This window comes from Pteropus vampyrus, unplaced genomic scaffold (genome assembly GCF_000151845.1).
Source record: "Pteropus vampyrus isolate Shadow unplaced genomic scaffold, Pvam_2.0 Scaffold7, whole genome shotgun sequence".
NCBI classification, from domain to species: Eukaryota; Metazoa; Chordata; class Mammalia; order Chiroptera; family Pteropodidae; genus Pteropus; species Pteropus vampyrus.
Genome location: NW_011888788.1, coordinates 9,767,073 through 9,781,280, shown reverse-complemented (window position 1 = coordinate 9,781,280; position 14,208 = coordinate 9,767,073). Strand labels below are relative to the sequence as shown.

Here is a 14,208-nt window from a genome sequence, read left to right as displayed (position 1 = left end):
TAACGGGCATCCTTTAGAATTACTTTGCTGTTGAAAGGAGTTGGAAGGGGATAATCATTGTCTCTTCAGATGACTTCCTCTTGGAAGCCTTGGCCTTGAAAGTGCTAGGAGTAGAGTAAGGGGGAGAGAGGAAGGCAGGAGCTAATATTTGTAGAGCATCTACCAAGGTGCCGGCATTTCATACTTTTTATCTTATTTAATCCAAACAGCCATCTGAGGTGAGTAACATTTGCAAAAAAAAAAAAAAAGAATGCTCAGAAAGGTAAAGTAAATCCCCTAAATTCCCTTCACTAGTAAAGGGCAAGATAAGGATCCAAATTAGACCTGTCAGAAACCAATGCCTTGTACCATCATTGTACCATGCTGACTCCATGCTGCTTCTGCCCTGGCGGCCGCTGGGTCCTCTTTCCAAATCTCTCCAGCCCTAATGGAATACAGCCCCCAGTCCAAACTTCTCTGACCCTAACCTAACCCCAGGCCTTGTAAATGCACGTTCTCTCATTTCTGCTTCATGTGGTACTATTCAATTGACAACTGATGGTAGAAGTAGTACTGTAAAAGTTCCTGTACATCCCCCTTTCCAGATCATCTGGACTGCTCTAATTCTCATATTACGCCTAACTCTGAATTTGAAGATTCTGATGGAGTTGTATGTCTTAGAAAATAGTTCCCTGTTAACTGAGGTACATTATTTTTGAACTATTTATTCAGGTAAAAAATACTAAAAATTTTACACTTCTGTCAACCAAGGTGTGTTTATACAAACTAAATTTAAAAAAGAGAGAAAGAGAGAGAGACACAGAGAGAGGAAGTGCCAAAATCTTCACATAATAGAATCAATACCTACAGTTTTCTATCTTTACGATGAGAAGTTGTTTCTGAACTGTGTAATTAATGGGTTACTCAACTCTTGATAGTTACCACGGTCAGTGTGTTAAAGCCAGCTCTCCCAAGCAGATGTCCCAGGTCATTGACAGCAGTAAAAGGGGAAATGTGTGGAGAAAATCCTCCTTCCCTTTCCGTTTCTGCTAACTGTAATGAACACCGAAGTTCATAGAGTGTGTCACCTCCAAACATTGCACCAATAAAAACTCCATCTGGTTTTAAAACATAATGAATCTGTAATAAATACAAGACAACAAAACTATTCAAAATTTTATATATGTATAAATGTTAAAAGAATAAACAGATGGTGTCTAAATCAATATTTTAAGATTACCATTCTTATTTTGTCAAATTAATAATCAGATAATTTAATAAGTAACACCTAAGGCAACAACTGTCAGAAAGGCATTGTATAATATTGTTGAAAAGATAGACAATACATGCAACGATAGTATTATTATGTATAAAATGTTGTATATATTTAAATTTTCTAACAATAGATACAACTTTACAATCAGAAAAGTACTGAAAGAAAAAAAATTACAGTGTTGTAGATTGCAAAAATCACAATTCTCCCTATATCTATGTCCTTTGAAATGACACTTCGTTATAACTCCCATCAAGAGATGTTGTCTATTTCCCCTCTCCTTGAATCTGGGCTGGCCTTGTGACTTGCTCTGGCCAAAGGAATGAAGTGCAAGTGACAGTGCATCAGTGTCAAGCCAAGGTCTCAAATGGCCTTGCATGCTTCCACCTGCTCTTTTGGGAGTCCAGTCTGGCCAACATGCTGTGATAAGCTAGGCTGGTAAAGGATGAGGGTCATGAGAAGCAGAGATCAGCTAGGCATCTCACCTGAAGCCATCCTTGACCAGCAAGCTCCAAAACAATCTAGCAGTGGATCAGACACACAGGTGAGCACAGTCAGAACCAGAAGAATTTCCTAAATCCAACCCAAACTCCTAATCCACAAAATCATAAGCTAAGAGAATTGTTATTTTAAACCACTGAGTTGGGGTGGCTTGATATGCAGAAAAAGCTAATTTGTAGAGAAACCATTATGATTCATGACATTAACCTAGAAACACATTAGTTTTCTGTAAGAAGTAACTAACTTATTTTCTAACTTGAAAACAGAAACACTTTTTAATTGATAACTTAAGCAAAATAGAGGCTAGAGTGTATTCCAGAATCACAAATGTTTGCTCACTGACTCTCTTAAAACTATAATCTATTACTAGTTTTGACTCTGGCTATTTTCAACAATAAGAAATGTTACAGCAAAGGATGGATTCTGCAGTAAACCAGGACCTAAATTAGCAGGCTCTACTAATCAAAATATCCATCTGGAATTTATATTAAATATATTATTTAATTATATATTACAAAATATTTGTATATTATAAAATATCTTTATATTACAAAATGTAAAAATGTCTTTATTACAAAATATGAAGCAATTACAAAACAGTATATAAACAAACCAACTATAAAATCCTTAGTTCCTTCTGCCCCTTTATGTTACTTCCTTCTCTAGCCACCAAACTCTAATATAGCAAGTACCTAAGATTCAGTCCTCAGTTCTCTGCAGCTTTTCTCTACCTCAGAAGGCTTATCAATTCCCATGAATTTCACAAGGATGATTTTCCGATCTTTATTTTTTGTCTGGACATCTTCGCAACAGTCAACTATGGACATTTATCTCTTGGCAAACTCACCCCCAAACACTTCCAGCACACGTGCAATTCTTATTCTCAAATTCCCCTTACCAATTGCCATATTTCTGTTAATTATTGTTTTTTATTTCCTTTATCTGATTACCATTCTTTCCTCTACTTTTACTAATTATTCTCCCAGACATCCAGACTCAAAATTTTAAGATGAGCTTTGACTCCTCCCTCTTTGATCTTCAGATCTACCCAACCACCAAACTGTTGATTCTTCCTTTGCTGAGTCCTTAATACCTCTCTCTTCCTTTTAACTCTTACAATTGGCAACTAGGTTTAGTTTATTTCATGTCTAGACCACTGAAACCATCTCTCTTCAGTTTAATCAACTTCTGGCATCAGCTTTCTAATCAGCAAAATGAAAATATCTTGCAGAGTTATTTAACATATATATAAAACAAACCATAGTGATTGGCAAATATTATATACCTAAGCTATGGTAGTTATCATCCTGCCCATCCTGTAGCTTTTTAATCACGTCGCTTTCCTCTTCAAAATTCTCCAATGGCTCTGAACTGTATAAAGAATAAACTGCAAATTCCTTAATCTGTCACCAAAGTCTTCTGAAACTGGGAGTCCCAATATACTTCATCTCCCAACGTTATGCTGATTCTCCAAACAGAATTCCTCTTTGTCCTTTCGTGCTCCTGAGGCTCTTATCCCTCCTACCTACCCTGATTCTGTCTTCCCATTCCAGATCTGACCTATGCTCTAAGGCCCTCCCATTCCAGATCTGACCTATGCTCTAAGGCCCTGTTTAAGTAATTCCTTCCTCTTGAATCTTTCTTGGCAGCCAAAAGCCACAGTGATCTTCTTCTCTCCTCTGAATACAATGCTTTTTACCTACCACTCATTTGTTCACTAATAAATATCAACCAATAAACATTTACCTAGCACTCTCTAAGTATAAGGCATGGGAAAGATGCAAATATAAACAAATAGTTTTCCACCTACAAAACATTTAGAGGTAATTCAGGAGGAAAAGAAACACACTCAGAAAATATCTAATGATATCAATATTATTTTGTACAAGTTACTAAAGTTTTCATAATTATTTAAAACATCTCCATAATTAGATTTCTTGAATTCCCAGGGAGAGGGGAAATCATCCAACATACTTAATATGCCAAAGGGTACCAAGTATATCCAGCCCACACATATTATTTCATTTGCTTCCTTTTCCAATGTTAGAAGTATTTAATGGAAAACATCTATAAGTTTCTATGTGGAGACAGAAACATCTTTGAGTTTCTAATAATAAGTAAAATAACAGAGGCTATTAGAATTAACATTACGTTTCTTACCTGTTGAAGTGCTCTAGGAAGGTCATTCACCCAGTGCAAACTAAAATATGAAAACACAGTTATTCTAGCTTAATTCAAATAATAAATTAGTATAATTATCTCAAGTATAACGATAAGCCACAAAAAGGTATTAATTTCAAGTCTGAAATTGCATATCAAAATTCACCGATTGTTTGCATAAAAGTTTTAAAATAAAAAGTATTCCTAGGGGAAAACCTGCCTTCTTTCTGTCACACTAGAAAATGTGACAGTATTTTACTTTGCTGATATGATTATCTGTCCATTATTCTTCTCTGAATAAAGTAAAAGTCAATTTTTCCAAAAAAACATATAAATGGCCAGCAGGTACATGAAAAGATGCTCGACATCACTAATCATTAGGGAAATGCAAATCAAAACCACAATAAGATATAACCTTATACCTATTAGGATAGTTATTATCAAAAAGGCAAGAAATACTGGCAAAGATATGGAGTAAAGGGAACCTCTGTTGGTGGGAATATAAACTAGTACAGCCCCCATAGAAAACAGTATGGAAGTTCCTTAAAAAATTAAAAATTGAACTACCATATAACCCAGCAATCGCACTTCTAGGTATTTATCCGAAAGAAACAAAAACATTATTTTGAAGAGGCATCTGTGTCCCCATGTCAGTGCAGCATTATTCACAATAGCCAAGATATAGAAACAACCTAAGTGTCCATCAATGGATGAATGGATAAAAAAGATATGGTATCAATAGAATATTACTCAGCAATAAAAAAGGAGGAACTCCTGCCTTTTGGGGACAATATGGAGGGACCTTGAGGGCGTTATGCCAAGTGAAATAAGTCAGACAAAGAAAGAAATACTGTATGTTCACACTTATGTGCAGAATCTAAAAAGCCAAACTCATAGAAACAGAGAGTAGAATGGTGCGTGCCAGGAGCTGGAGGTCGAGGGAGACAGGGAGATGCTGATCAAAGGGTATAAACTCCCAGGTGTAAGATAAATAAAATTTGGGAATCTAATACACAGAATGGTGACTATAATTAACACTATATTATACACTTGAAGGTCTTTAGAAGAGTAGATCTTAGATGTTATTATCACACACATACATACAAAAAATTGCCATTATGTGATGGGATGGTAATGTTAACTAACATTATTGTGGTAATCCTTTTGCAATATATACATGTATCTGATCATCACATTGTACACCTTAAACTTACATATGCTATATATTAATAATAATTCAATAAAGCTGGGAAAAAAATAAAAGACATTCCTGTCCAGCACCTCATCTAAACAGTGATATTCTGAGAACTTATGTGAAGAAAGTAGTAAAAATAAGCATCTGACATGTTCAAGGAAGGTCATCAATTAAATCAATTAAGCTAGAGATATACAGTATTCTGAGTCTTACTTTCCCAGGAAAAAAATTTACAATAAGACCTATAATTTTCCTAAAGTAAACAGTTTTAGTCATCAAAAATTTAGCTAAGTGAGTTTTCTGATAAATTAACACCCCAGGTTTTTAAGATCAAAAAAGAAAACAAACAAATCCAGAGTTCTATATACTGAAAACTTAACTGAAGAAACTTCTTGCATTGTCTTTTGATTCTATTTGCCCTCTCACAGTGCATGGTGTTATATGACAGCAAAAATTCACAGTCTCCGTGGAATAGAGTCACACTTTGCTGATAGAGATGGCATCCTCTAATGCTGACTTCCAGAACAGCACTAAATACCCATTTCAAACCATACTGTATTAGCCTATATTTATCTTTCATGATGTTTTCTAACAATTATTAGATACTTTAAAAATTAAAGAGATCATATTATAGGCTCTATCACACTTGTGAAACTGAAAGCAACAGAATTAGTTAATTGCAAATAACAAGCAGATGAGCTAAAGTTAAAACTTGGATTCTGACTCCCTGCCCAAGGTTCTTTCCTTTATACCAAGGCTCTGTAATGTTTTATATTTCATGACGGATTCTGAATACTTTTCAAAATGGTTCAGCAATAGATTGTGAACACTCTTCTAAATTTGTTCAGCACACCTCAAAAAGCAGGGCAGGATTTACAAACTCACTGAAGAAAACAGCAAGGGTGACCAACTTTCCCAATCTGCCTGGGACTGAGGGGTTTCTTGGGACACAGACCTTTTAGTGCTAGCACTGACAAACCATGACAATTGGTCACTCTAAAAACAGGTATCAAAAAGGTTGTACTGAGCATGTTGAATCTGTGAAAGAAAATCTGATAATAATAAGTCCGGAGAAATAAAGTACCATATAGAATATTTTATTTTCTCTATTACACACTAGTTCTTTGAGGACAGAATTCTTGTCTGAATTCCTTTATGTATTCCTCCAAAGCATCTTGCTCAGTGCTTGACATATCATTATTCAATAAATATTTATAATACATGCTTATGCAATAAATGTAGAGGGACGTGGTAGAAAGCACAAAGGGAAAAAGAATAACCTTAAGGACTACATTTCTGTGGAAAAGAATTAAAACTGAAGGAAATGCTAGCTTTTCCTTATTTACCAGAATGTGTTTATAAGGATGCTCTAACATTTTGAATATTGGAATCAGCATATGCTTTTAAACTCCCACCCCCATCAACATCAATTCCAAAATACTAAGTTACATCAGGGAAGAAAATCCTTCTATCACAAATGAGCTTTAGCAAATTGAGAAAAGTTGGGGAAAAAAACGTTTAGGTACTATAACATATTATCTCCACTAGGGAGCATGTAATCCATAATTCTTTACCAAAGAAATCTTACAGCTTATAAACCAAGGAAACTGGCTGAAAAAAAAAAGGTATTAAGAATCTGCTCCATTTTTTTACCTTATAATATTAAAACTTTATAGCATAAATTATGTATTTATAACATTTATTTTTTAAAAGTACAAATGGATTACCAACCTTAAACTGCTAACCACCAGGTCAAATGTATTTTCTCTGAAAGGGAGGAATTCTTCATCAGCTAAAACACTGACAGTAGGAATTTCCATTTCTAAGGTATTCTTCTAATGGTTAAAAAAACAGAAGTTCAAAAATACATTTATATAAAATCTCAATTAACACAATCATTGTGTTAAACTTAAGTCAATGTTATATTTACTTGGCAGTTTCTATTCCTCCCTCCATCTGCCTCCCCACCCCGCGCCAAAAAAAAAGGTAGTCACAGAGAAGGCACTCAAAAAATATTTCGTAAATGACACTTAAAATCATCCAGAAAAACTGGCCAGCTTGTTGGAAAAACATAAACAGGCATACCTATCTCACACGAAAACAAATCTCAGAAAGCTAAAAGTTTCAGTGGAATAAATGAAGCCATAAAATTACTAGATGAAAATATGAGTGAACATTTTTATATTCATTGATGAAAATGCCTATGTAAACATGACTCAAAAGCCAGAAACTGTAAAAAATTTGATATATTTGATAAATAAAAAAAAACTTCTAAAAAGCAATAAATAATGTAAACAACACACTTAGGAAAATATTCACAATATATATGATGATTTGTTAATATCCCTACAAAATAAGCTCTTACAAACCATTTAGAATAAAAACATGCCAAGGCTAAAGTAGATAAAAGACAAAGTATAGGCACATCACAAAATTACCTATAAAATTCACAAATTAAAAAATACCAATAACCAAATATGAGTAGCCAAAAGACATCAACAGTTATTTGGTTACACCAGTAATGAAAGAAATGCAAGTAAAAATAACGAGATTCTACTTTCTGCCTATCAGATTGACAGAAGACAAAACAACTGGCCCAATGATGCCAAAGAAAAAGAGAAAAAAGTACTTTCTTGTTAAAATTCAATCTTTCAAGATAAGTCTGGAATCCATAAATTCCATTATTAGGAATTTATTCCCAAGGAGAAAAATAAATGAAACACAAATTTGCTTTATATGATGATATTTATCATCATATAAATGCCCTTTAACACAAATTTATATAAAAACAATCATGGAATATTCATATATTGGAATACTATATAGCCATTTAAAAAGATAGAATATATGTGTGTCATTCATTGATATAAAAGAATGCCCTATTCTGTGAAAAACATGGCATGTTTGCATAATACCATTTGCATAAAATCTGTAGGTTGGGGATATAGTTATAAATCTGCAAAGGTAGAGACCAAAATGTCACCAGTAGATGTCTCTGACAGGTGGGACTAGGGGTGATTTTTCCTTCCTATTTCCTGTATTGTTTAATTCTTTTTCATGTGTGTTATAAAGAACTAAAAATCAAACAAGGAGATAAGAAACCAATAGTGTTAAAAGTCTACCTACCAAAGCATTTTCTGCTATGTCTGCTTGAAAAAACTTCCCAACAGTTTCCTGCAAAAAATAAAGCTGATCAGATAATACAAAAACAAAAATCCAGTAATAAAACAAATCAAATGTCGAAATTGCTAATGTGATAGTTGCGGATTAATTTTCAGCTTAGTGAGAGTATTCTTCTGTATAAAACGAGTAGGGTACACAAATACCTTTAATAATACATATTAAGTTACACAGACTTAAATATATGCAGCCAACCTTATAGTTAATATATTTAACTACACTTACTAAAATAGAGAACACAGGTGTGAATAATCAACATCCTTAAATTTACTCCACTGGGTTAAGGCTTATATATTAACTTTTCCAAAGGATAATTTGCTGAGAGCTAGTCCCCAGTCTTGTGCCACAAGACTTGGAATGGTTTTCCTGCCTTTTAGTTTTCTATTCAAAGAGTTTACAAAGAGTAAAGAAATACTTAACAAACACAGATACTTGGTGGGGGGCGGGGGGACTAAGTAGTTTTATTTTCCCTCTGTTTCACTTATTCTCTCTTCCTTCCAAGAGGAAAGGGTACAATAATAATTATTTCCCAGATTAATACTGACTCCTAGGCTCTCCTTTTCTCCAGGGTCCTGCTCCCTCCATCATCGTCTCTACCAATCTTCAATCTGTCTTCTGTGTCTATTCTCACCTTATAACAGGTATATGATGCCCATTCTTGAAAAATCTCCTCTAACCACCTTCTAGTTGTTCTGTTTGTAATCTACAACTCTACTTCAATCTTTTTCCTCAATTCTTGGTAATAGATTTCCACTTTCCTTGCTCTACTAAAACTATTTATGAAGATTACTAGTAACTTAATCACCAACTACAGTCTGTCTACTTTCAGTCCTACTTCATTTGACCTCTCTGAAGCACAGCACTGTTGATGGTCTCCTAGAAACTTCAGTAGTTTCTACTCTGGTCCCCCTCCTCAGCTAGAGAAGCCAATCCTTTCTACTTCATCTATACCCCTTTTTAAAGAACTTCCCTGCCCACAACTTGGAAAGGTTACCCTACCATTACCTGGCCACTGATGATTACATGAAGGCAACTGGTGTGCAGGTAAATATTTGATTACAAGCTCTGAAAAAAAAAAAAGTGCCCTGAGTTGTAGTGTTTGCCAGTTTCCATAGTGTAACTACTCCAAAAATGGCAGATTTCATGCCAACAAGATGTTGCTAAATGTATAGTTAGGAAGAGATGTGCACATTTGGCTCTCACAAGCCAGCTCTAGTACACCAGTACAAGGAGTAAAACTTAGGCCAATCAGACTACCTATCTCTGTCACTAACTAGAACATTTAAATGAAGAGACTCAGAGATGAGGAAGAAGTCTCCAGAGTTGGAATAGTATGTAGACTTCACGGTGGAGGCAGTGAGTTCTGGTAAATATTTAATAAGTGGCTTTTGGTAAGAGACTGCTTGTAGCATTTGCCAATTTCTGTGGTGAAAACATTCCCACAATGGCTGATTTCAAGCTATCAACATGATGTCACTGAACACAGATTTGGGAAATGCTAATAGTCAGCTCTCATGTGCTGGTATGAGCTAGCTTCAGCACACCAGAGGGTACAGGTTACTCATATTGGGGCCACATCCACTGATGAACATCAGAGATTATCTGCAGGGAAAAATAAGAAAGAAGGAAATCATGCAGCAATTACATAATCTCAGATTACACATGAACAAAAGGGCCTTCATGCTGACATTTCAAAGTCCCCATCCCTTGTCATACCTGTCTGTGACATAAAAAGCTCTAAGTAATAAATGTCCCTGTATTTCAACTGGCTTCAGTAGATTTCTGCTTCTTACAATCAAAAGATACTTTATTAAGACCCTTTCCATTAAACTTGCTATTCCTGGCATCCTTGTTGGCTCCTCCTCACTCTCTCACCCCTCAATACAACTGTGAAGGTTCCTTTCTAAATTCTTGCCCCAGAGAGCTTACATATTCCTATGGCTTCAATTGCCACCTCTGACAAAGGCTTCCAAATCAAAACAATAGCCTCCACTTTGCCAAACTTAACTTGTCTCACTTAATCTCTTGCCAACATGTGGAGATACATTATTGCTCATGTTTTACGAAAAATGAGACCTAGAGAAGTTGGGTAACTGGTCTAAGTATACATAGAAGGCAAGTGGCAGAGCTGAATATTGAATCCCATGTCAATCCTCCTCACCTCAACACCTCAATTCCTATTCCACATTTCCAACTACCTGCTGGATAGTAACACTAATACATTCCATGATCACCTGAAATTCAATATACCTAGAATAGGAATACCCCTTGCTCCTTACCCCATTGCATCCGACTTTTTCTAGTTACTGAAGTCATAACTTCAAAGTTATCTTGCATTTATTCATGCAATAAGCATTTAATGAATCTTTATTGTGTGTTCTAGGTGATGGAAATTTAGGGATGAACAAAATGAGCAAGTCTATGGAACTTATACCCCAGTAAAAGAGGCACCAAATAAACAAACATACGTCAGGTGCTAATAAATGTTATGGAAACCAATAAAGCAACTAGTCAGTGGAGAATGGGGGCCCTATTTTACAGCACAGGCAAGGAAGGGATGGATCTTTGATGAGGGGTCATTTGAGCAAAGAACTGAGAGAGGTGAGGAAGGAAGCCACACAAATATTGTGAGGAAGAGCATAGAGGACAACAAGCACAATGCAAAGCCCTGGCCAGTTTGAGAAAGAGCAATGAGGCCAGTTGCTGAAAAGTGAGGAGTGAGGGGAAAGAGACAAGGTCACAGACATGATGGAGAGCCAAATCACTGAGGGCCTTATAGATAAAGATTCTGTATTATTACTAAGTTAGATGAGAAGCCAACAGTTCTGAGCAGAGAACTAACAATGAACTGACTTGTTATTTAAAAGGATTACTTTGCTATGAGAATGGGCAAGGGCAAGGGTAGAAGGAAGAAGCCAATAAGGAGGCTACTACAATATTGACCAATATGGTAATAGGAAAGTGGTAAGAAGTGGTAGAAGTATAGATATATTGTGAAATCCAAGTTAGATTTGTTAAGGGATTCGATGTAGGAGGGGACAACACAAGAGGAATCAATAAATAAGTTTTTTGCCTTGAGCAACTAGAAGAACTGATTTGCCGTGCTCACTACATCTGATCAGTTATGACGTTCTGTGGATTCTAATAGGTATCTCTCATATATCCCTTGCTTTATATATTGCTTCCTCCATATAGGTGGCAGGTCTTTACCTCTCCACACTGCCTGCACTGCTTAACACAATCTGACTGTTTCGTCATCTCCCTTCTTCAATCTTTCTTGTATACCATCCTCAAATTAATCTGCCTTTTACATCATTATACCACATCCTACAGCATTCTACCTCTGTGCCTTTTCATCTGCCATGCCCTTACATCCATTGCCTATGAAATACCAATTCAGTTTCTTTCAAATCCCAGATAGGATTCTGTGTCTTTTCAGAAGCCTTTGACCACATGAACTCCTACTGAGTTTTTCACTCCCTTAAATACTGTTGCAGTTAAATAACTATACCATTTTTATGGCATTTACTAATATCAAATACAGTGTTTTGTGAGCCACACACACACACACACACACACACACACACACCCCACCCCGAGCCCAGACCCAAGAGCATGTTTTTTTAATGTAGATTTTATATAGAAACCTCACTTTACTCTGTGTGCTAATACAATAAATGAATATCTTTATGGTCTAAATTAGAAAATGCAAAATAAAATGATATAAGCATAATATAAAGGCTACTTATAATTAATCACACTGAAATTACTGTTTATTCCTAGCAAAGAAAAATTAGCTTAATCACATTTTCTAAATGAACATCTGATTTTATTGTGAATTATTAAAGACATATGAACAAAGTAGGAATAAAGAGCAATGTATCTTATCTAGTTTTTTAATTATTATTAAAATTATTGGGGTGACATTGATCAACAAAATCCAATAAGTTTCAAGTATACAATTCAACAATATGTCATATATATTACATTGTGTGTTCACCAACCATAGTTACATTTCTTTCTGTCGCTACGTTTGACCTCTTTTACTCCTCCTTCCCTCCCCTCTCCTCTCTTTCTCTGGTAACTCATATGTAGATTTAAAGAAACTATCACTAGGAACACTGTATAAAATAGATTCCATGTAAAGAGAAAAGATTTTAAGGAAGTCTTTTTGTGAGGAAGGACACAAAATAACCACTGGTTCAACCACTTAAAAAAAAAACTTAGCAATTCTGATATAATCCAAATATGATTAGGAATTTCTTACCTTAAAATGAGGCAATTTTATTTCTCAAAATAAATTAAATCATAGAGTAAATATACCTTATTCAAATGTTGTGCTATGTAACCTCTTCCACAACCAACATCCAAAGCAAGGGGGAAATTTCTAAAAAACAGACACAGAAGTTACGTTTTGTTTGTAATAGTACTGTCCATAGAATAGTTAAGTAAGATACTAATTTGAAAGTGAATGCAACTTTCAAAAAGTTATATTATCTGCCTTTTCTGCCTTGTTTGCAAGCTCTAACTCCCAGAAAACATACTGGACAGAGCAAGTTCACCTGGTCCAGCCACTCACAGGACCTCACAATCAATCGTCTTTTCATATGGTTGCTCCATGACATGAATGCAAAGAAGATTCCGTGGGGGTATTTTAATTTGATAATATATCCAGATAAAGAATGAAAAAAGTTAATGTAAATTAGCAAGAAACTTTACTAATTATCTCTATTTCTCCAATTTGTTGAAGCAGCAGATGACTTAGAAATCATGTGAAATATCATGATGTATCAATGTTAAACTAAAATCAAAACAAAACAAAACACCAACTAAGTAACAGCTAACTTTTACTGCAATCTTACCAGGTTCAAAGCAGTATGCTAAGTGCTAGGAGTTAAATAAATCACCTAAAGGTCATTCAACTAAAAAGTAGCAATCAGAACTTGAATTCAGTCAGTTTGAATCCTGTACGAGAACTATTATCCTCTATGCTATGCTGTCTCCTCTAAATATATTGTGTCATACTAAATCGGTACACACATCTAATTGTAGGCTATAGGTTTATGAAAAACTTGTAAATAAAAAACTTAAAATTTTATCCACTGATAATATTTTTCCTATTGAAACCAAGAGTCCCTTTTCAATTTCTGTTAAGAGCCTATGTCGAAAATATAGAATACAGTGCACAGTTTGAGAACCACTGGTGACAAAGAACGGTTTCTTTACCTAATGTCCTCTATCTTGATTGTGAACACAGGCACAGTGAAGTACACAGGCTTTGCAGTTAAGAAGACATGAGTTAGAATTCTGGGCCTGCAATTTACTGGCTCTGTACCAGACAAGTGATTTAATCTCGGTGGATTTTCAGTTTCCTCATCTATAAAATAGAAGTTATTACTTCCCTCTGGGTTGGTGTGAAAATTTTATGAGACAGTGCATGTATTTAGCACAGCACAAATGCTCAATAAAAGTTAGTTATAAATTCTTATCACTAATTAAAACAGTATTAAGCCACAAATAGGACATTTAATAATCTGTGGGTTTAGTACTTTAAAAGCATCAAAAGATCAGTGCTGACAATTATAAACTACTCTTTCTAGTAACAGAATGTTAGTGCTAGGACATTTAGATCGTTATTTTTAATCATTTAATTCCAAAGAATTAATATTAGTTTAAGACATGCTTTTAGTGATAATCACGTGTCTCTCCAGAGACTTGTTCAATACTATGATATAAAAACACTGTAAAATCCAAACTGATTTAGAAAATTTAATGTTTCTTTTATTAAATCACAAATGGCCTCAAATGCAGATAAATGAATACAGTTTAGAGAATTAACTATTTTTCAGATCATTAAAATAATGGAACTAATAAAACAGATGAAATGGGAGTGATTATTTGCAACAATAAAGCTTTTTTT

General features: G+C 34.8%; 1 protein-coding gene across 10 annotated transcripts in view; it reads right to left on the bottom strand.

The window, feature by feature from the left end:
* The window catches only part of NDUFAF5 (NADH:ubiquinone oxidoreductase complex assembly factor 5), a 33,990-nt gene that overhangs the window by 16,383 nt on the left and 3,399 nt on the right, over positions 1-14,208 (bottom strand). For 6 of the 10 annotated variants that reach the window (XR_896486.2, XR_002783137.1, XR_002783140.1 and 3 more), the window contains 5 exons: positions 12,612-12,675; positions 8,235-8,282; positions 6,840-6,943; positions 3,914-3,953; positions 922-1,119 (listed from right to left, as the gene is read on the bottom strand). Coding sequence is in view for 7 of the 10 variants with exons in the window: in XM_023537455.1 (XP_023393223.1) it covers positions 922-1,119; positions 3,914-3,953; positions 6,840-6,943; positions 8,235-8,282; positions 12,612-12,675 (454 nt within the window). In the remaining 3 variants the exon portion in view is untranslated. Of the gene's footprint in view, positions 1-907; positions 1,120-3,913; positions 3,954-6,839; positions 6,944-8,234; positions 8,283-9,293; positions 11,841-12,611; positions 12,676-14,208 lie in introns of those variants that run through there. The other 4 variants (XM_023537456.1, XM_011370331.2, XM_023537463.1 and 1 more) reach the window with 4 other exon arrangements.